We start from the raw sequence: 23,784 nt of genomic DNA on the forward strand, positions 1-23,784 counted from the left end.
AATGGTGCAAAAAGTACGAGAAGCCGCCATGACGTCACACAACAGTTCGATCTATTTTTGGGGAGGAGTAGGATAGGATAACACCTAAAATTTATTACAAGCTTTGTTTATCCGCCCTTTTTTCTTTTCTTTTAATATAATTTTTTCCTCCCCCACCAGCCTGCGCTGCATTCGTACATGACGCATGCGTACTAGTCTAAATTAGAGTCAAAATCGGTCTGCACGCAGGCTAGGATGGGAGCGGGAAGGAAATTCAAAAGGGAGGGGAGGAAAAGGTTACAAATGTCCCGCCGGAGACTTCCGTTTGTTTATCTTGAAAACCTTCTTAAGTTTCCCTTCTTGTTCGCATTAAGCCTGCGGAACTCCTCCAGCACACAGCTCCAGCGTTTACAGCCTACCAACCACAAGCGCTGGAGCAACCTTGATCGTGTTTGTCTTTTCCATGGTTTGGTTATGATGTTCCTGACGTGCAGTGAATAAAATCACTGGTATCATTATTTATAAGGTACGTAAGCTTACAGAGATAGAGAGTGTTGTTTGCCTGTCGAACGGAGGTCGAGCTGTCTTTCTTTAGACGAAGGCGATGCATTTTACTAAAGGAAGACATTTTTTATGTAAGTACTCCAAAAAATATTTAGCGTTAAGAGATAATGTTCAGCCAAGGTAAAGATTGACTGGCAAAATAATTTTGGGGATCGATAAGGGATCATAAAGGATCATAGTTTTTAATAGCATCATATCACTGATGTCGATAGAAAAGAAACTATTTTGGTAATTTTAGGGATATGGAAAGACTTTCCTCAAAAGGTTTAGAGACAAAAAAAACAAAACATCCATTACAGGGCCTACATAACACTCTTCAATGCTTGCGTGTGCGTTTAGAAACTAGGCTATCAGATCGATATATCAGCTAGTAATCAGTCGAAGGGATTTACTTTCTAAAATGTTTTCTTGAAACGAACTAGTTTTGCAGTTATTCGTGCCGTTCGCATTGTTATTGATTTTTTTTTTTTTTTTTTTTTTTTTTTTTTTCAAAAAACGTTTGCCTTAATCAGCAACTTGATAACAACAGATAGAGTTTGTAAACAGTTATCCGATACTGGTCAAAGTTCAGTTCAGAGAAAGGGATATGTTACGTGCGGGGTTTGTTTTTGTTTCGCCGAACCGCTTCACAACTACGGTTTCAGAACTTCCAATACTTTCTTTATTAACTATAACTTTTACATCTTGATAGCGTTTAAGTTGAATTCTAAGCGAAGGACAGTACAAAAGAAAAAAGCCGAAACATTGTCTAAATTAATCGAGCTACCTGATACAAATGAAATTTAATGAAAGGACGAACTTACCCGCCCGGAGAGGGGGGGGGGGGGGGGGTACTCCGCCAGAATTTGGGTAGGGGTGTTCCGCTGGGATTCTGATAGGGCTATCCTGTTTATGACAAAAAAACCCAAATTTGTAGACCCTGTTCATGTTAAAAGATATAATTAATTGCAATGAGTTCCCGTTTCAATTATCATGTCATCTCGCGTATCGTTTTTTTACGACCATGGTAACCAGTAGAAACCCTGAATATGACAGGAAACTCAGGAAGAACTTCGAACTTGAGTGAAATTACATACCCTGTTTATGACAAGAAGCTCGAAAAACCATACCCTGTTCAGCGGATCATCCCCGTATAGTCCATATATGGGAGTACCCCCTCCCCCCCTCCGGATTTAAAAGACAAGTGTTGGGTAGCATAAAGTATGACACCAAAAGAAAACCACTCGCGCTTTGAAGCTGAGCTTCAGACCAATGATCGATCGAAAGAAGTGTGAGAATGCGCATGAGATAGGAGGACAGCAGAAGTGAAGGGGAATTATTATCCGCGAGGTTATTCCCAAGACAAATTGAAATCAGATTTTTTTTAAATTTTAGATTCTTGACAAGAACTGAATGACGTTAATAAGAGTAATGTAGGCGGTTTAATAAGACCTTTCCATAAGAATGATTATTCTTACTTAAACGATTTTTTAGAAAATCCAATTTATCCACTAGAAAAAATCGCTTGAGTGGTCGATAAATAGATTGGAGGAAATTGTCCATTTTTCAATAATAAAATTCCATCCAATCGTAAGATAAGAACGATGGTCGTACGTAACGATGTACCGATACAAACAACCTTAGCCCCAGTTGGCTTAGCGTAGGCGGACTAAAAACCACCTATCGTCCGTGTAGTTTTAATTCATCGAAATGATGCGGTTATTCTCATGAAAGTGAATTTTTTTCAGTTAAGATAGAGAATTAAGCTTTGTGGAAAGAAAGCCAGCGAATGCGCACATTTGTAGAGGAAATGTCCTGTGAAAATCAGGTCGGTGTGAAAAAAATACATGTATTATTGACGCCACATCAGCGCGCATGCCCGAAACGAGTTTTGAACTAATTACTGAAGGATTTCTCATTCTGTTTCCTCAGAACGACAAAGTTAAAAAACGTTCGACTCTTTTATTGACACAAAACCGGGACGCTACTTGGCTATAAATATGAACAAATTTAAAATTCCTGCAACGGTTTTATTGCTTAGTCTAAGGTATCACTGGGAGACGACTGTCGATATATAGTTACCTGTGAGTGTGCAGCTGAGCGCTGCATTAAGAATAGATGACAACCATTCACAAGCTTCCTGAGAAAGAACTAGCTAGAAAAATCGGATTATAGTAATGCTGAAAAAGGCCCCCTTTTTGCACTCAAAGTCATAATATCCTCGGTGCCTTCGGCGTTCAAGAATAACACTTGCGCTTTTGACGGAGACATCCTTGCTTTAATTTATTGTTATTGTGCATAGCCACGAATCCTTTGATAACCAACGACTTGGTAATGATCAGCTTTTTACGGGTTTTTCAGTTTTCCTCCTTCCGCCAAAACCTACACGCTAAATTCCAATTCAATCTGTGAATAAGCCATACCCTCATGACTTTGATAAGCCCAGAGGTTGTATCAGGTGTCGATAAAAAAAATTTTTTTTAGAGGCTCTCCATGTTTTAGTTTTAGCATCTTTAATATTATTATCTCCCTTAACAATTGGGTTTAGTGGACTGTAAAATAAAAGGGAATTATTTTTAGCGATCTTCAGGTATATTAAGCGCAGGATCAGGCACTAGCGGAAGGATTACGCGTTAGAACGCAGAGAGACAATGAATTTGTGGATTTGCAAAGTTTCAATCTTCGAGAGTCATTTTCAGGGAAATTTTAGATCGTAATCTTTTAATTCTATCTTCAAGTACCTTAAACTAGTGCATGGATGTCAACACCAGCCTTTCTTTAGCGGTAGCGGAAGAATTTGCGCAAGAGCCTATTGACCTTGAATACGCACAGCTTTCATTTTCTGGCAAGCCTGGGCGAGTTACTGGAATAAACGGCAGTGTGTTGACTTAAGCCTAATTCTCACTAGCTACCCAAGCATATTAAGCACAATGAGCGCAAGCCAACGCAAGACAAATCTTGCATCCCTCAGTTCTTTTCGTATTGAGAACATGGAGTTGCGTCTGTTTGTGTCGCTAGTGACAGCCATGCGACTTTATCTTGACGAGCGCAAATCAAACAGTGAAACTGTAACTGTATTTTTCTAGGCTGCACATGATGGATAACAGCTCAGACCGCCCCCTCAATGTCGTGTTGTTTGTAGATTTTGATGTTCGCAGTAGCTATCCATTATATGCACAGTGCGTCCTGAGAAAACTGCTCGACCAGGGACACCACGTTGCTTTATTTGGTAAGTGTATTTTGATAGACTATAATTGCGCACGTTTTGCTTATATTGATGAAGCGTCGTACGAGTCTTTGTTTCGTACCTTCGTCTATAATCGTTTGCTCAACTCGTCTGTATACTGTATGCTAGGGGAGCTGAGCTATGGTCGTAGAAGCGAAAAATGTAAGATTTTTAATTACCCTTTGGTGCAATTTGATGAGGAAAAAAGCGGATTAGAATTTTTGAGCAGATGAAATCCCATGGATTAAATTTTTCATAAACGCACAAATTCAGCTCAAAACTCTAGTTATTTACATAAATGAGCTTTTCTTTTTGAATGATGTTATTAATTTTAGCGCATTACCAAGAGAAACCGCTGTTGTTGTTGGAGGAGCCCGCGCAGACTCAGTCCACCGACATAAATAATCATCATCATCATCACACGCGCAACCAGCCGCCAGGAATCGTCTTCCAGCTTCGCCTCGCACGAGCAGATGCCGTACTTATCATCACACCTCGTACCGTACACGAACTATCCTTCTCTCTTCCTCGATTTCAAGCTGGTAATAACGCATTTGACGGGCATACCTATACCTGGCATACGAACGGAATAAGCTGTGTGTTACTCGGAGGATGGATTAATAACCGAAAAGTGGCCATGAAAGTTCGGGCCATTCTCGCCAGTTCTGATTACCCGGACATGACCCGAGCGCTTCCGAGGCCAGCATACCTTGATAAGTTTTATGTCGAAGACCAAAGTATAGAAACCCCTGGACCGTGTATTTAGGACAAGACTCGTTTACAGGGCCTCCCTTTTGAATGGGTCAGGAAGAGCCTGGGAACGAGGATGTTTGATAGCTTGATGATGATGGTTCTCAGAGTCGAGCCTACACTCATTTTGGTCAGCACTGGTTCAGTGTCGAGGGACTAGTCTGCATGTTTGATGAATCAAATGAATTGTCGGGATGGAATTGCCATGAACGTCTTCATCAAGCTACCAAAAACTCGCAAAGGACTTGCCAAAGACTATAGGTTAGTCAAAGTTCATTGTAATTTGTAATTACATTTTGATAATATAAAATATTAACTTATATAAATTACCCACAGATGTAATAATAAACGTAGTATATGCATTATACTTTTGGTTGGTTAGTGTAGTTATTTGTCTTAACGATATTTAAAAAACAGAAATGTCGCTCTTATGAAACGAATTCCGGGCAAAAAACAAACTTGTTTTCCAAGCATCATATATGTGACTTGAGTGGTATCACGTGACACTAAGCAATCACGTGATAATCCTTGTCATTTAATGACATCATGTTAATAGTTATAGCTAAAAGTCACATGACTGGATCTGAAAGACTTAAGATGTTACGTGTATGGTTATCGACTTATAACGACTTATAAGGAGATTACGTGATATCAGGGCACAAGATTAAGATGATATTACGTGACCTTAGGCTAATTCGGGTGGCGTGGTGGTCACTATTCCTTTTTTTCTTTTCTCTTCAAACTCTTGTTGTTCTTTGGCAAGTTTTGCTTTTTTCTTGGTCCAACTTTGCCTGTAAAATATAAAAGAGCAACATTTGAATATTTCGTCAGTCACAGAGGTGAAATACCTCCGTCTGATGCCCACGAGAGAATGAGCTAAGGAGAGTAGAAGATAAGTAAAAGTGGGTCAAAAGGTTCCAACTGAAGGGGGTCGGGACGAGGAAATAATGATAAAAATGATGATTTTATATAGCGCCTTTTCCTAAAGTCCAAAAGCGCTTATAGAATTCAACATGTTGGTTAGAGAACGGGTTAATACCTTTTCTTCGTCCAGCTCTTCTTTTTTCCCCCTGATCCATTCTTCGTTCTCTTGTTTATGTCTCTGCAGCATTTCCTCTAGTTCCTTCAAACAATATCAAAATATTTTCAGATCTAAACTTAGAAAACCCCCCCAAGTTTCCCATCCTACGTCTAGGTTAAGTACCCTTCATCTTTATCTCAAGTACCTTTTGTTGTTTGTGATACTGTTCTATATTGGCTTCTCTTTCTTCCTGGAAGCTGTCTATCGATGACTGGAGAGCGGACTTTTGTCTGAATATGGGGAAAAAACTCAATCAATCGAATATGTGCAGTGGCAGTCTAAATGACCATCACGTCATAAATGTTCGGTATGGACATGCCGCACCGTGCCGTAACTTCCACGGATTCCAGCATTGTTTGGATGGTCAGGGATCTCATCGGACCGGCTGAGCCTGGTTCCTGTACCGTACCGTATGCCGGGATATTGTGCTAAGCAGTAGATTTTGTTCGGTGTATGTCTGGATTGCAGGTGTGTTCCGAGGTCTGGTACGCACACCATTACATAAGTGAGGAATATATAACAAATTTCCGATGGTTTTGCGTGGTATGTCCTCTCATTTACCACGGCTCTCGACCAATCAGAAAGCGAGAAATTTTACATTTGCGGTATAAAAAGCACCATGTTCTCTATCTCGGAAAAATCCTAAGTGAACTAAATTGCCGTGGAACTTTAGACTTAACTCGAAAATGTGGTTTATGGTTGGCCATACAGCTGTCGCGCGCAACATGCTTACGCCACGTTTTGGCTAATATTTACAGTCGTAAGCGAGTTGTACGGTGGAATTACACGAAACAATTCGTATCTTCAGCATGTTGCCTGCGACACTTATATCTAACGTGTAAATCGGTCTTTACAGTTGTAGGTTTACTTACGTTTCTAACTCAGCATACTTGGATGACAAGTCTTCAAATATATCTTCAATTCTTTGAATAAACGTCACTTTTACAGTATCAAAATTAGGCGGCTTAGCAGGCTACAGAATTCGAAAGGTTAGATAAATGAACAAACGCGAAAATTCACTTGACTTTTAACATCACAAGTTATTAAGATCTAGTTTATGTTCACCAACAATGACAAGAAAGTAAACAAGCCATAGTGTTAGTATCTACGGGATTTTACCTCGTTTAGAGAGGGCATTAACGTTTCGTACGGTGCTGGGATGGGCACGTTTGTGTCGTAGCTGGTCTGAGGCCCTGGGACGCTATAAGTAACAGAAGAAAAGAGTTGTAAAAAAATGGAAAAACATGTAGAAAAAGCGGAAAATCTGTTGTTTATGTTTTCTCACCTTTGGAATGAGGACGTAGATTCATCCAGTGCATCTGGAAAAAGAATGAAAAGGAACCAAACAAATGGCCGGGATGATTATTGCGCAAAATGCGTGACAACAAGATTGCGCCGTGTGTCCAGCTCTGTAATTGGTGAGCGCAATATTGCAGAAGCAAAATCGAGATCTAATTCTTGCAACGTTACGCACAACAAATTTCCTTGCGTGAACACGTTCGTAACATTGCCTGCAATGGCGTGATGTTCTCAAACAATGAAAAGTGTCTTTCAGTCAAGTACACCGGTCAGAATTAAGCATTTCCTAATTCATCTCATTATTATGAGAAATATTGCTCGAAAATCCTTTCGTCAACAACTTGCATGCATCAGATGCACCCTGCTTCCGATACCTTGACGAATTCAAAACACCTGAATCTTGGTCGCACAATGAAAAGCACTAGGTCTTAAGATCGCTTGACAAAGTACCTGACATCCCGGGAGGAAGCTGTTTGGCGGCTGCTCTGGTCTGTAGTATAGCAATGTCATTGTAATCTTTCTCGTCATTCATACCACCAAATACAATCATCTGGAATGAAAATATAATAATAGTACAAATTCGAGATTAGGACTCAGTCGGAAGGACACACGTCCAGGTCACAGTGGTGCATGGTTACGATGCAATAAGCAGCAAACTCTGTGGGTTTTACAGATTGTATCCTTCAGATTGGGTTGTGCAGACTTCTCACTCCCATGTAGGGAGGGGTAGATACAATCCCTTCCTCCTCCCCTCCCCCTGGATTAACTTCTGATCTGCCACAACACGAAGAATGAAGGCAGGTGACATAGTCCACCCACCTGTCCATAAACCATGACTGCTGTATGGCCGAGACGCCTTTCAGGGGGGGTTCCTTCACAATGGAGCTTCTTCCATTTCATTTTTGCTGTAATAAAAAAGAAAAAACATCATACTCAACAGAATGAGAATGACGGCAATATAAATTCTCCCTACAGGTTAAGTCTGCATTTGACCAATGCATATTGCAATCTTATTTCCACCAAAGGGAAGACCTATGCCATACCTTTTCAAGCCTTACAGGTTCCATACTTACATAAGCTAAATTTGAAGACCTCTCCAAATGGAGAACGTGACTTTAGCGAAGATGAGTCATTGGCCCCTCCAAACATATAAATATCCTGTTGGTGAAATAAAAACAATCTATCTGTCATTCTTGTGAAGAAGGACTTTTCATGAAGATATAATTTTTGAAAAGTGTAAATTTTGTCAGCAAACCTTTGCTGAATGCAGGAGATGCCTATATGAAATTTCGAAATTTTGAACTTACTTATTTGTAACTTAATAGTTTTACTAATTTGAACATGCACTTCCTAGCTATCATAATCATTCTTCTGTCCTGTAGTTTTTGAAATTATATTACAAAAATGTTCATTGGTTTAAATCCACTGTACCTTGTCATGATGTGCACAAAGAGAATGTAGGCTTCTTGGATGTGGAAGATGACCTTGTGCATTGATAAAATACCATACAAGGGTCACTGTAGACATGAGACAACTGCATGAGCTTGGATTTTATTTAACAGTTAAAGTTTAAAGTTATTTATAGTTGAATTGCTGGAAAAGGTTCACAGATACTTCCGCTGAAGTTCACTAGTACCCAGGGGCATAAGGGGGGGGGGGGGGGGGCAACTGACCGACCCCCTATGACATTAAGAGATGAAATATGAATAAGTCAAGTTAATATTCATTAGTTCTGTTAAATATGGGTTGAAATAGTCATACCTGAGTCAAAGCAGTATAGGTCATTAAACCAGATATTTTCACCACCACTGCCGCCGAAGATATAAAACTTCTCTCCAATAACAGTACATGCATGGTCACACCTATGGTAGTGGCCGATATATAAGTTAGAAAAACAATAAAATGATAATTGATTGGCATAGCTACGTTATTTTAATACCTTGGTGTTGGTGGATGTCCAGATGTTTTGAGAGTTGTCCATGTTAGGTTACCTTCAATTGAACCAAAAAAAAAGACATTACAACAGAAAAATGTCTTAATAACTAAGTAATTAAGGGTCATTGTGGTCAAGTTCACTTTTTCAGAGGCCAGCATCATGATTTAGGTAGCTCAAGCATTGTAAAGATACATTTCAAGGCTCCATCATATACACCCATCCTAAATGTTATGCATACACTTCTTAATACATCTCTTACAACTGAGGAGGGTATATAGCAAGCATTAGTATGAGGTGATTCCAACCTAAGGTTTGATCCTGCTCAAAAGAGCATTCTCTCTTATAAAAAATCTTATGAATTATGCCAAAGTTGGGGGCAGGGGTGGGGGTGGCAGTGGGGGTGGGGGTGGCAGTGGGGGTGGGGGTGGCAGTGGGGGTGGGGGTGGCAGTGGGGGTGGGGGTGGCAGTGGGGGTGGGGGTGGGGGTGGCAGTGGGGGTGGGGGTGGCAGTGGGGGTGGGGGTGGGGAGGGGATTGAGAACTCTGAACATCATCTACTGACTCCTTATAGTCCAATGGTATTACTTTCACAAGTCAAAATTACCAGTATTGAGCATGTGCAGTGTGTTTCTTGCTTCTCCGCGGTATATACCACCAAACACATACAGGGTGTCACCAATAGCAGCAGTCGACTGTCCTAATGCTCTGGGCTGGTATCCTTGTACAGGACACTGTTCCCATGACAACGTACCTAACAATAAATAATAAATAATCTTGAGAACTTACAGGGTTGATAGTAAGTATAACATCAACCTGTCTCAATTTTCAAACCGGGCTACCAAAAGAAATTCTTTGGGGGGAGGGGTTGGGTAAAGAGAGAGACTGGATTAGACTATATGCCCTAACACAGGGAGCACAGATGCCTGAAAAACTTGCAAAATGCTTACCAACATCATAAGCATAAAGCCCTTCTAGGCATTCATCTGCTTCAGGATAATTAGTTCCTCCAAGAAGATAGAGAACAGACCCAACAGAGCTTAACAAACAAACAAAGGTTAGGTAAGGTTTTTTTCCTGCAATTTATTTTATTCATATGATATAATGTTTAGCTGATTTGACTGTGAGTTGCTTACCTCAGGGTGTGACCATCTCGTCCACAAGGTATGTCACCTAGCTGTCTCATTCTCTCCCAAGTAACCTGGAGACCAACTATAAGAAAAGACAATTACTTTTAAACAAAGATGCAAACTTGTATCTCATAGCCCTTATTGCCTTTATGCTTTAACCAATAGACATCCTCGACCCAGTGTAATGTTTTCCCATTTCAGACCATGTGTCATGCATTCCCTTGGGAATAAGATTCTTTGTTTGATTCTTGTTAAACAAAGAAATGATTCTCTAAGGAATGACATGTGGTCTGAAATGGAAAAACAAATATTACAACTGAGCGTGCCCGAGCCCAGAGGTCTGTTAATCAATGAATATTACAGGCACAGTATAATCTGTCAAACATTACTTTTTTAGAGTCTATGTCTGTTATTCTTGTTAAGTGTCCTACCTTTTAAATGGAAGAGGTCATTCAGATAAACAGGGTCTGTATTGCCATTAACATGTTCCCCATAGCCACTACCACTACTGCCGCCAAAGATATATGCACTCTTCCCTACTAGTGTGATGGCATGCCCCTGCCTGGAAATACATGGCAACAAAGTTAAAAACTATTGAATATATTGAATATATTCATATGAGGGTGTTTTCACGTCAAAGAGCTGATGTGAGTTGACTGCAATGATTCCCAGATGGCTAAGAGTTTTTACCAATCAAATGAAAAAAAGATGCACAACTTGCATTAGCAATGTCATAATGAATCCAATAGTGCCATTTCATGTAGTCTTACATAAAGTACTAACCTTTTAACAAATATGCTTTTGTCTATGGGGGGACGGGAAGGGGGGGGGGGGTGAATTTCAACTCTTGGTTCAGGAACTTTTAGGTATGATATGAAGAGGTCAGAAAACACTATCTATTGATCATAAAGCACACAGCAAGGGATGAAAAAAACACACACATATACCCTCAATATTTGGTCGTATTCTCTCCAGCGTAGCAATAAAGACAGGTATGCCAATTTTGTATAGAGAATTAAAAGTTTTGTAATCAAAACACTGTAAGAAGTTTGAAATAAAAATTCCCAAATAGACAAAATATATATACCTTGCAGCAGGAGCTGCGCCGTAGCTTTCTCTCTTGATCCAAGTACAAGACATCGTCCTTTGAATTAGAAAATTAATGAAATTCACCGATCAATTTAACGCATTTTCTCTGCCATTTGTGTTGTGATACGTGTTTCTAAGCAAGGAAAACCGAGCAAGACTAAGACGAGATTTCTAAAGTACCAAACGAAGATAAACCGAACGTAGCACGAGAAGGTGACGACTTTTTGAGGGTTTTCGGAAACCGTTCGGAAAATATTTGTGGTTTATTTTTGTAGATTTTGAACAAAAATTGAATAAAATGATAGTTAAATTTTAAAAATTTTGATTTAAAGGTAACTAAGTTAACCGAATATGATGTCAGGAAGGGGGAATTTTTGGAGGAAGAGGAAGTTATGGAGGGTCACCGGGGTGCGTGACAGACATGCGTGAAAGACAGGTTCTGGCTTGACAAACATGATGATATTTAATGAGAAATGATAAAGAATATGGCCGTCAAGATATCCTTCAAATATCCCTGAACAACGACGGCTTTAAGCAGTACAGGGATTCAGTACTCAGTTGCTATGCATCAGGTCATGATTGGAAAGAAAAGATTAAAGAAAATAGTGACTTTTCCTGCTACTAGTGCGAGAAAATGGCGATCAAACAATCGAGAAGGCAAAACGGTAAGTCTCACTCTACTCCTTCACCATTGAACAAATTTCATTGTTAACTAACAATATTGAATGTTCACACTCGGAAATTACTGCTCTAATGATATTTACTTATTTTTGTACTTGATATTATTAGCTATACACAAAATATATCGTTCAAATGAAAAGAAATCGAGTGTCCTGTAGAAGTTACTAGCCTCTTGTGTTTGATATCTTCAATTATTTCCACTAGAAACATCCCTTAAACATTTTGTTTTTTCCTTTTTACCTTTTATTTTTGTTTTTATGTTATTACGTTATTTTTATATCCAAATACTAATTGAATTGTGTTAAAAAGGGGATGAAAAAAATACTAATCCTCATGTAGTTTTATAGCTTCCAAAAAAAAGACGCCTGAGAAAATGATATTGTTATTGTTTGTGATTTCTTAGTAAACAGAAAGAATATTTCTGGATTGATAAGAAAACCACTGTTTTAGGTGGTATTTCAATAATATTGTCTCATAATACGTGCCTTATTGTAATGATAATCATATTTGCTTTGTTTAATATATGTACATTTAATTGGCTATTATTTGTGCTGTCAGCTGTGCAAAAAATTGATTTTTAATGGCAATATGGAATAAGAATTATCGCATAATACTCATTGTTGCAGTAATCTATATGCCTAAACAGTGTACGATTTTTTCAACCTTTTTTCAAAGTAAAATGGAGTAAAATATTTGAAAATGATATGCCAAAGTGCTGTAAATGGCAACATGAATGTTTATCAAGCTAATAATTAGGTAAATATTCATGTTAGTCACCAAACTTCTGTTAAGTAGCCTTATTGATCTGTTTTTGTTTTGTTCACAGGGAATTGGCAAACCAAATGTATACCATGCAACAATAGTTATATTCTTAGAATTCTTCGCTTGGGGTCTTCTGACATCTCCTATGTTAACGGTATGCTTTATAGATAAATCAGCTGATTTATGAGTATAATGTAAACTTTCATAAGCGAATATGACATCTATGGCATAGAGGATGCGTAACGCCCGTCACTTATTTGTTACTTATTTTCTGATCAAAGTAGTATTTAAGAGTGGCTGTCCGTAACGGTCGAGAATGGCGGGACAGCGAAGGAATTTTCAAATTTCTCATATTTTGTCAGAAGACACCCTTTGGTAAGCTCTTTTAAAAAATCCAGTTTAAAACTTCAAGCGCTTTTTTATTTTGGCGAATTTTACGAAAATCTAAAACTCGACTTCCGGTTTGCTCTGGACCGGTGTGAACAGCCCAAAATATTACCCATATTTAAGAAGGCCTCACTCGTTCAAAAATACTCCTATCGATCTGATACTTTTTCAACATTTTAACTAACTATCAGACTCCAAAATGGATAAATAATATTTTTGGGAAAATGTTTTTTTCTCGCTTTTTGGGATTTTTTTTCGATGGCATTTCAAGCAGCTACGACGCGAAGCAAATTTTAGCCTAAGTTGAATGCCCTAAATTATCACCTGGTATATATTTTATTTTCACTAATACTATATGATCTGAAAGCTTGTTTATTGTACTTCTTTTCCTGAAAGTATTAGCCTTGGAACGCAAATACTTCCTCGCGATTAATCGACTCTTCTATGTAGCATACGGCGGTCTAGTTTCGGATTCAGAATCAAAGCGCCTGCTTTATAAATACTCAAAAACTTTCTTGGATCACCCAGAATGAACATTTTAATCGTAAACAACATTAGTTTGATGACTGTAAACTATACTCCAGCTATATATTATTGACTTATACTTTTGTACTGGAATATTTTAGAGAGTAAGGACTTAAGCGTACGAATTCTAAGTTAGAAAAAAAACCTTTAGACCCCATCAAACGCAGGGTTTTTTTATTTTTCTCTTTTCTTTGTTTTTGTTGAATATACTTGCTCAAAATCCTCCCAAATTTCAATTAGTTCCACGTTATTCGTAGAAAAAACAAACTCATTTTTGTACTTTCTCAAAATTAATGGAATAAGTTAGAGGACACTATGATTAAATAAACAAACTGAATTAGTTGAGAAGCGTGGCACGTGAACGTCGATCACTTGTACCTTTCTTGAATTATATGAACTAAACAAACAACCTTTATGGTTTGTATTTTTTGTCTTTATCTCTTGTCAAAATTAATAATAACTAGTGACTAAAGTGCGTGCAGTTGCTTTCGTACTATTTCATTTAAGCCCCTTTCCCGATAACGTCACACATTTGATTCGCATCAACACTGCCTACTCTGTTTTTTATAAATCGTCCTTGTTTTAAGAGAAGTCAGTGGCTAACAAACCTGTTTCCTTTCTTATTCATTCGTCTAGAATGAACTGTTTGACAGGAACAATTGTATGGTTTCTATCAATTACGGCCGCAATCGTAAACTACATTCAAGGTATTTGGTGCTTTGCTCTTTTAGGGGAACAGGAACATGTAACTCTAGAGCCTCACAGAAAATCTGCAGCATTGTTACCTAGAGAGTTTTTAAGTCTGTCATTTTTCACCATTGGAACATATATCGTATTGGTCGTAAGTGACAGGGTGCTGTAGTTGGCAGGGCCGTAACCAGGGGGGGCACAGGGTGCACGTGCACCCCCACATAAAAGCTTAAGGTCCGCCGATTTTTTTATTCGATGTGCACCCTCCCTGTAAAAGTTCTGGTTACGGCCCTGGTTGGAAAGTCGAGATAGCTGCTTCTACAGTATTGTACTGGGAAAATTATCATCTTCCTCTATTGCGTTTGGGGAGATAGCAAGGTCTTCAGGGACGGTCTGGCCGAGTACTTGAAAAGACGCAAGCCGTCGGGACCTCGAGCACGTCTCATGACCTTTTCTACAAATTCTGGGTTTAACTTTCTTCCTAAGGTTTACTCAATGTTGAGCTTGTTGACCAAGTAGGTTCTCTGTTTTTTGATAAAGCGGTCAGACTTTTTATTTTCTTTGAGAGCCCAGCCTCTTCAGCAGATAAATCCGAGGTCCTCATATTACTAGACGAGAATTTTAGGGTCGGTAGAAACCCCAACCCCCTCTTCCAAGCTTTGTATTTGACGGCCTTAGCAAGATCAAATAGCGATTGTTTCTCAAGAGATTTCGACCATCCCTCAAGAGAAAAATGCTTTTCAAGAACAGAGAATCTTCGCACTCGCACGCAGCCGCCGCCAGAGCACCATACCTTCATTTAATTAAGAATGTAGTTTACTATTGCGGCTGTAATTGATAGAAACCATACAATTGTTCCTGTCAAAATGTTAAAAAAAAGAATAAGAAAAAGAAAAAAAAAACCGGCTGCTCAGCTCGACGATTAGCTTGCCTACTGAGCAGCTATTACCTGAATCTTGGCTATAAACATTAATGTTGTAAAGCATAATTTGATATATATATATATATTTTTTAATCAAACTCATAAATAATTCATGAGGAAAACACAATAGAAATCACGACCATGAAGGAGGTTTTATATCTGATATAGATTCGTCTTCATTTGCATAAACTTAAACTTGGATTTTCTTGGCCAGATTCACTTCAATTTTGAAAATTTTAGTGAAACACAAAGGAACTAACCTAGACGTTTGATAAGCAATCTACAGTATGAGTGGCCGTGTTGTATTCGATATACAATCACTCGGCTACGCCTCGTGTTTGTATATCGGATACAACACGGCCACTCATTCTGAAAAAAACGTCTGTCTGATGAGTGCGTAAGCACGAAACTCGGAGTTACAGTGAACATGTCTCGTCTTTAATCCAATCTTTACTATATATCTGTTGCTCTGCATCCCTACGCATCGAGCACTGTTTCACCAGTATAGACCACATTACATACTTTGTTATATATATATATATATATATACAGCCATTTGCAAAAATTATGGCCGTTTCAAATATAAATACAACTATATCGAAAGTATATCAGACAGGGCGGGATATCATTCTTGATATTTTTTTCCAGAAAGCCCTAATGATAGACAACTTGAAAAATATATAGTGGAAGATATCCCATAATACTTGATATGCTTTCGATATACTCGTATATGTATTGGAAGCGGCCATAGTTTTTGCAAATGGCTGTATATATATATATATATATATATATATATAATATGTTATTATTATTGGTAAAAAGATACTTGTTGTTCCTGTCAAACAGTTTATTCTAGGCGAATGAATAGGAAAGGAAACAGGTTTGTTAGCCACTGACTTCTCTTAATGAAACAAGGACGATTTTTGGCTTTTTCATTTAGAATCAAGTTAAATCAATCAATTCTGAAACCCCATATAAAAACAAGCAAAAACAGCAACAAAAGAGAAGGGAAAAAAAGCAGAGTAGGCAGTGTTGATGCGGATCAAATGTGTGACGTTATCGGGAAAGGGGCTTAAATGAAATAGTACGAAAGCAACTGCACGCACTTTAGTCACTAGTTATTATTAATTTTGACAAGAGATAAAGACAAAAAATACAAACCATAAAGGTTGTTTGTTTAGTTCATATAATTCAAGAAAGGTACAAGTGATCGACGTTCACGTGCCACGCTTCTCAACTAATTCAGTTTGTTTATTCAATCATAATGTCCTCTAACTTATTCCATTAATTTTGAGAAAGTACGAAAATGAGTTTGTTTTTTCTACGAATAACGTGGAACTAATTGAAATTTGGGAGGATTTTGAGCAAGTATATTCGACAAAAACAAAGAAAAAAGAAAAATAAAAAAACCCTGCGTTTGATGGGGTCTAAAGGTTTTTTTTCTAACTTAGAATTCGTACGCTTAAGTCCTTACTCTCTAAAACATTCCAGTACAAAAGTATAAGTCAATAATATATAGCTGGAGTATAGTTTACAGTCATCAAACTAATGTTGTTTACGATTAAAATGTTCATTCTGGGTGATCCAAGAAAGTTTTTGAGTATTTATAAAGCAGGCGCTTTGATTCTGAATCCGAAATTAGACCGCCGTATGCTACATAGAAGAGTCGATTAATCGCGAGGACGTATTTGCGTTCCAAAGCTGATACTTTCAGGAAAAGAATTACAATACACAAGCTTTCAGATCATATAGTATTAGTGAAAATAAAATATATACCAGGTGATAATTTAGGGCATTCAACTTAGGCTAAAATTTGCTTCGCGTCGTAGCTGCTTGAAATGCCATCGAAAAAAAATCCCAAAAAGCGAGAAAAAAACATTTTCCCAAAAATATTATTTATCCCTTTTGGAGTCTGATAGTTAGTTAAAATGTTGAAAAAGTATCAGATCGATAGGAGTATTTTTGAACGAGTGAGGCCTTCTTAAATATGGGTAATATTTTGGGCTGTTCACACCGGTCCAGAGCGAACCGGAAGTCGAGTTTTAGATTTTCGTAAAATTCGCCAAAATAAAAAAGCGCTCGAAGTTTTAAACTGGATTTTTTAAAAGAGCTTACCAAAGGTTGTCTTCTGACAAAATATGAGAAATTTGAAAATTCCTTCGCTGTCCCGCCATTCTCGACCGTTACGGACAGCCACTCTTAAATTACATTTTTTAACTTCTATGTTTATTTGTATTCATGAGAATATATATGAAACATATATTTTATGTAAATCTTATTATTATAGGTGTTAAATGACACTTTTCCAGACCACACGTTTTTGATGAACGGCTTGGTACATGGAATTAAGGTTAGATAAAAAAATATGTATAAATTTTATTAAATAAAAAGGTTGTGCTCTGTACATTAACATATGGATGTACTTCTTTGATTTTGAGCTTTCTTCTTGATTTTTATGACAATAGTAATTGCAATTTCCTATGTGTATTTTTTTTAGGGTATTTTATCATTTTTAAGTGCTCCGCTTCTGGGTGCTCTATCAGACGTATGGGGCCGAAAATCATTTCTTTTCTTGACAGTTTTCTTTACGTGTTGTCCTATTCCTCTATTAAAGTTTAACCCTTGGTAAGATTAATTACGACTTATAGAGAATATTTTCTTGACTTTCTTTATGTGTTATGTGAACACATGTTTTCTATCCAAAATGCAAGAATCTGAAAGAGAAACCATTTTTTGTTTCTGTTTATTTTAGGTGGTTCTTTGCTATGATCTCAATGTCAGGAATCTTTTCTGTTACATTCTCTATTGTATTCGCATATGTTGCTGATTGTACTGATCAGAATGAGCGCAGTACTGCATATGGTCTGGTATGTCTATGTGTAATAATCTATTTATATTGTGAGGGAATAAATTCAGTATAAGTATTGTCAAGGTATCTAATTTGACATCCTGTTACTCACACACACTATTACTACATTCATTTAATTACATTATATACAACTCTTAAAGTGCACATGTTAATTTATACAGAGAGAGAAAGGAATGCTGGATAATATGGAAGAAAACCTGCCAATTGCTAGTGATTCAGTTGATCATATTGTCATTGTTCTTAGAATATTTCCTTCCCACTTCATACAATAATTTATTTTTGTAAGTTTAATTTTTATTTACAAGAGAAGAATGGAATAATAAAACCCTTGAAATCTTTGCTAGTGGAATGTTAAACATTTTTTTGGCTTCACGTTTCACCAATGTGCAATATTTTTTCTACCTTGGGCTATGAGAAACAGACCACTAGAAGGTTACTTGATTTGCAATAGTCTGCTAGATTTCTTATACAAATTATTATTCTAACTATTCCCTTTTGCAGGTTTCAGCCACCTTTGCAGCAAGTCTCATCATCAGTCCAGCATTAGGAGCATTTCTTAGTAACAAGTACAATGACAATATTGTTATTGCCTTAGCAACTGCAGTAGCATCTTTAGATATCTTGTTTATACTAGTGGCTGTACCCGAGTCATTATCAGAGAGGATACGCCCTGCGTCATGGGGTGCACCGATATCATGGGAACAGGCTGACCCTTTTGCTGTGAGTTTACTGATACCCATATCATTATTATCTATAAACTATTAAATTATTAATAATCATTAATTACAGCATCGAGGCAGAAAAGCAGTATAATTACTGGTTTCCAATGACATAACCTAGTACTCACTTGCTCTTTTAATATTAATTCTATGTCCACGACTCTCAGCTAACATGCTAATTTCTAACGGAGGACAAAAACTGGAGAACTGGACAAAAATGGAGAACCCAGGCCCCGTCCACACTATGCCTGATAAATTTGAATCTGCAACTTTCACACTGAAACAGAAAAAAACGATTTCCGTCCACACATGAAAATGGATAAATTGTTTCGCGTCCACACTAGTCCGATCAGAGGCAGCAAAAACACTTCATTGCACATCTGAGCATGTGCATTGAAGCTGAAATTGAGCCAGCAGTGAATTTTTAGCTTTCCCGCCATGTTCCCATGACAATCATCACGTCACCGTATTCGAAAAATTTCGGATACAAAATGTTCTCTGTCCACACTAATACGGCTAGCCGGCATTTTCAAATTGTTCCACTCTGGAGACCGTATTCAAAAAAATTGATTTTCAGTGAAGAATTTGTTCCGGATTCACCGGGACTAGTGTGGACGGTAGGCCTAACCTAATAAATAAAAATAATTCAGATTCAAATTTATCCAGCATAGTGGGGACGGGGCCCCAGACAAACTCTGTTCATGTGTAGCGTCGATGGTATCAGGCTGGTTGCTAGAATCTGAATCATCAAAACATGAAAATGCACTATAAAAATAAGGATCTTTTCTTTTTTGTTTTTTAGTCTCTTCGTAAGGTTGGTCAAGATCCTACAGTACTCCTTCTCTCTCTAACAGTTTTCCTGTCATATTTACCAGAGGCGGGGCAATATTCTTGTATGTTCCTGTACTTAAAACAGGTAAAAGAAAATATCATATATATATCAAGCAATTTGAAAAAAGGTAGCTGAAGGTTTTTTTTGTATGTTGCATACCAAGCCCAAAATGCACTATAGGCGACGTGAATCCAATCAGCGATAATTAGTCTCGACAGTTGGAATTTTATCAAACTTTGTCTGCACATTTTTCCAGTATTTTCTTCAGTGCTGACATTATTTAAATAAAAATATAATACATTTCAAGCTTGGTAGGCAGCAAAACCGTTACCATCCTTTTTTGAAATAGAGCTCTGTACATTTTATTATTAATAATAATTTGTATTATTCCCCAATGGCAAAGAATAATATTACTGAGAGAAAGTCAAGGTGAATATTCAACATATTAACTGCACCTGTTCTACCTCTCTCTCTCTCTATTCCACTGGACACAGCTATTATCATGAAGTTTCTTTTCTAAATACTGGCACGTAAGGTTATTTCAATGCTTAAATAAAGCTTACTCTACTAAAAACTTTGCTATTTTCACAGGTTATTCATTTTACTAGTGAAGACGTAGCCACATTTATAGCAGTTTTAGGAATTTTATCTGTAATAGCCCAGGTAAGATCCAATAAATATTAAGCTATGTAAAGGATAAATTAGGGATGAATAGGAAAATGATGTATGAGAAAAGAAAAGTGGAAGGATGAGATATTTAGTTATTTCATTTCCAAAAATTTCTCTTCTGATACAGTTTTTCTAATTTTTTTCTTTTCTTTTTTTTTTTTGCAGACTTTAGTGTTAACATGCTTAAAGAAGACAATAGGATTAAAGAATTCTGTACTGATAGGACTGATATTCCAACTGTTACAATTATCATGGTATGGCTTGGGTACACAGCGCTGGTAAGTTACTAGTGAATATCAAATGACCAGTATGCCAAATTCCAATGTGATCTGTGGCTTAAATAATCCCAGAGGTTGTTTCAGGGTTCAATGAAATATTGTAATATGGAACGAATAGACCTTCGTAGTCAATTATTTATCTGGATAAAATTACATTATTAACAAATATTTCTGTTTTGAAATAGGATGATGTGGGCGGCAGGTTCCCTAGCATCAGTTGCCATGATAACATACCCTGCTATTAGTGCCCTTGTCTCCTGTAATGCCGAGGCTGATCAACAAGGTAAAACAACAGAATTTTCATCAAAACTCTATATTCTTTTACCTTTCTAAGAGATGCTGCATTAGAGCTTATAATAAAAATGGAAAAATGATGGAAAAATCTGCAGTACTCCATCTACTCAAGATTCATCCAGCTTTTTCTAATGGATTCCATATTTTTTTTAAATTCTTTGGTGCTTGAAACTCCTGTGTGATGAAGGAGAAAGGGGTTGAGGAGAGGAATGGAGGGCTCTTGAAGTCTCCTGTGGTCAAATTAATCTACTTGCCACAGGTAGCCCAACGAGAAACCCAAGAGCTAATTGATACACACAACTTGGGGACTCATAGTGACTTTTTTCCCATTTCAGGAGTGGTTCAGGGGATAATTACAGGTATCAGGGGACTGTGTAATGGTATTGGACCAGCCATGTTTGGATTCACTTTCTACTTGTTCCATGTCAACCTTGATGAACTACCAACACCAACACCTAATGTATCCACTAATCACACGGCAACAGGAATGGAAGATCCCTTTGATAAAGTAAGGACATTATTGATTATTATATGTAAATAATCATTTGAGTCTTATAAGAGTGCAAACAATATAGCCATGAAGCTTTAGTAATACTAAATAGCACAATTTCATGCAAAATTCCATTGTTTTCTATTGTTTAATTAGCACTTTTTTGTATAATTTAGTAATTAGTGTTTCGGGGATTAATTGTTTGCACTCTATGTAGCTTTACTAGATGGTATTTGTACTTTGATTGGTTGAGAACTGTGCTATATTAATGAACAGATGCTACCAACTTGGCAGAAAGTATGCCTATGGATCATTCTTCTTTCATGCTAACATCCCTTCCTGGCTGAAGTATTGCTGAACAAAGCACAGATACATACAATACAGCATAGGGTAGTTAATTCCAAGTGGACAAGAAAGAAACTTTTTTTTAAAACTTTATTGAGTGGGGAAATCCTAGAGAAACCAGTCAAAGTATATAAGGTCAAGGGCAAACATCGAACTTTCCATGCATAGAACTCATTAAAAACAATGGATATCAGGTGATGATGAGGCGGCATTCCTTGATGTATTTAAGTTCGGTGCATGGAAAGTTCAACGTTTGCCCTAATCCTGAGAAAACCTAACAAAAAGCTCTACTCAAACATGAACGTCATTGTGAGAGCCTGCCCATAAGCAGCACCCCTCTGCTTCCCTAAAGGATATTTATTAGAAAAGACATAATTAAATGAATGACTAACATTTGTCTACATTTGTTTTTCAGAATATAACTTTAGGAGCACCATTTCTCTTTGGCGCTGGTTCTGTAATCCTAGCCCTCTTACTTGCCTTTTTCATACCTGAAAATGCTGGGTTAACTGGGCCACCAAAGTCACCCTCAAGAAAGGAATACATTTACTCTGGTGATCTAGATGGTTCAATTGAAGCTACTCAAGATGCCACTCCACTACTCATGCAAGAAGCATCTTGATAATCTTTTGAACATAGATCCCTGTATAAGCAGATCATTCGGTAGGATTCAAGCGATTTAAGCGCAACCCAAATTATGTGCTGCGAAACATGCTGTCACTCAAACAGCTTTTACTTTGTAGGGCTATCAAGACAATTTAACTGCTGTTTTTTAAAATTTGTGAGGGGTTTAAAGAATGAGGTGCCTTATCGAAGATCAAGTACTCATCCATAATATTATGGTAATAGTCACATGCTTCAAATCAAACAAACACAAACCAAACAGCAATTTTATCAAACTCTTAAACAGCCTTAGTCTGGGCTAAACCAAGTCCAAGTTAGACTTTGTGGAGGGAGGAGAACCAGAGAATCCAGAAGAAAATTCTCAAGCTAAGGGAAAGACTCAACAAATCCTACTCACATGTGATGCCAAGATCATGAATCGCACCCCAGATGCTTGAGGCAAGTGCACGACCAATGTACCACCCTCAATTATATTCTCCTTCACCTGGTTTTTAAAACTTCAAAATGTATTTGGTTCCAAAGCTAGACACCTTTCCATGCATGTGAATCACTTACTTACTAGTGAACTACCAAACAAATCTTGAATTCTATGGAACATCTAAGTCAGGAAGTCTAATCAATTGTATTTAATGTTCATGCAGACATCATTGAAATTATTATTTTAAGAAAATTTCCAAATTAATGTCACATCAAAAAAATAAAAAAAAATACTAATAATAACTATACATTGATGTTATCATTTTCACCCAAAGAAAACAGTGAAGTTATAATAAGTTTAATTTTTGAATCATTATTTGCACTTAATACAAAGTGCTAGAACAAAGTTATTGATCAAATCTATTTCAAACACAAAATGAAATGTTTATTAGTACTAGATAATATAATAATAATATTGATTAGTTTTATGAAGACTGTTTATACAGTAGTATACACAAAAAACCCTTGAAAAGTACTAAGTAATCAAAGTATTTTGCACTAATTTAGGCTGTGTTCACACACATCTATATATTTTTGAATCTGCAACTTTATTCATTGCTACGTCATGTTCATATTTGAGGCTATATAGACCCCTTGCATGTGACGTCGATCTGGGGGACGGCAATGAAAAATAAGCATGACAAATCTTTTCAAATCTCAAGAGAAGATAACTTAATTGTTTTGACGGGTCCCAGGAAAGGGAATTAGTGCAAAGGGTATATTCACTGCACATTGAAACAAATTTACCAGCCAATTGTCATGGGAGGTCATGCACAACAAAAGCTGTGGATTCAAAAATAGTCCCCTTCACAGTTCCTTGTGCCATCTTGAAAGGTAGCTGTGCCTTTGCATCCAAGCAAGACAAATGATGAGCTTGCAAGGAGAGAGACGTGAATAATTGTCCAAGGTGTTAAAGAAAGGTCTTTATCATTGCGAGCTTACCGATCACCTCACTGTGATGCAAAGACACGGCTATCTTTCAAGATGGCACAGAGCTGTGAAGGGGTACAATTTCCGGATATGTGTGAATAGGCCGTAGTTAGTACTTAGTGCTTTTTAACAGTTTTAAGGTGTAATCTCATATGTACAGTTAAAGGTTCCCTGGAAAGTGGAAGCCTTTTAAATATCTGTAAGTGATGAAATAAAAATATATTTATTAAATATGTTCTAAAACAATCAAAGGATAGATCAT

General features: G+C 37.3%; 3 protein-coding genes across 4 annotated transcripts; 2 read left to right on the forward strand and 1 right to left on the reverse strand.

Moving 5' to 3' along the window:
• Positions 1–257: 257 nt before the first annotated feature.
• Positions 258–4,865, forward strand: LOC116308231 (uncharacterized). Of its 2 annotated transcripts, none has more exons than XM_031718610.1 (3): positions 258–505; positions 3,609–3,751; positions 4,084–4,865. In XM_031718610.1, exons 2-3 carry the CDS (start codon positions 3,616–3,618, stop codon positions 4,512–4,514), a joined length of 567 nt encoding a protein of 188 aa, XP_031574470.1. In that variant the 5' UTR covers positions 258–505; positions 3,609–3,615; the 3' UTR covers positions 4,515–4,865. The 2 variants fall into 2 exon arrangements, with proteins under 2 accessions (XP_031574470.1, XP_088887024.1); XM_089030898.1 differs by lacking the exon at positions 258–505 and adding an exon at positions 526–614.
• Positions 4,759–14,114, reverse strand: LOC116308229 (kelch domain-containing protein 3). Its single transcript, XM_089030897.1, has 18 exons — positions 13,992–14,114; positions 11,027–11,083; positions 10,371–10,501; positions 9,946–10,021; positions 9,760–9,848; positions 9,417–9,563; positions 8,818–8,869; positions 8,640–8,740; positions 8,310–8,395; positions 7,952–8,036; positions 7,698–7,783; positions 7,329–7,428; positions 6,865–6,898; positions 6,699–6,780; positions 6,452–6,552; positions 5,725–5,809; positions 5,538–5,621; positions 4,759–5,289 (listed from the first exon to the last, which is right to left on the reverse strand). Exons 1-18 carry the CDS (start codon positions 14,009–14,011, stop codon positions 5,236–5,238), a joined length of 1,470 nt encoding a protein of 489 aa, XP_088887023.1. The 5' UTR covers positions 14,012–14,114; the 3' UTR covers positions 4,759–5,235.
• On the forward strand, positions 11,465–23,773 carry LOC116308228 (solute carrier family 71 member 1). The gene is made up of 12 exons (XM_031718607.2): positions 11,465–11,693; positions 12,536–12,625; positions 17,283–17,345; positions 17,493–17,620; positions 17,748–17,862; positions 18,366–18,584; positions 19,386–19,499; positions 20,007–20,078; positions 20,250–20,362; positions 20,548–20,645; positions 20,992–21,164; positions 21,907–23,773. Exons 1-12 carry the CDS (start codon positions 11,592–11,594, stop codon positions 22,111–22,113), a joined length of 1,494 nt encoding a protein of 497 aa, XP_031574467.1. The 5' UTR covers positions 11,465–11,591; the 3' UTR covers positions 22,114–23,773.
• The last annotated feature ends 11 nt before the right edge of the window (positions 23,774–23,784 follow it).

This window comes from Actinia tenebrosa, unplaced genomic scaffold, assembly GCF_029948245.1.
Source record: "Actinia tenebrosa isolate PJP-AT-01 unplaced genomic scaffold, QUT_ActTen_1.0 PGA_scaffold15__27_contigs__length_11533743, whole genome shotgun sequence".
Taxonomy (NCBI): Eukaryota; Metazoa; Cnidaria; class Anthozoa; order Actiniaria; family Actiniidae; genus Actinia; species Actinia tenebrosa.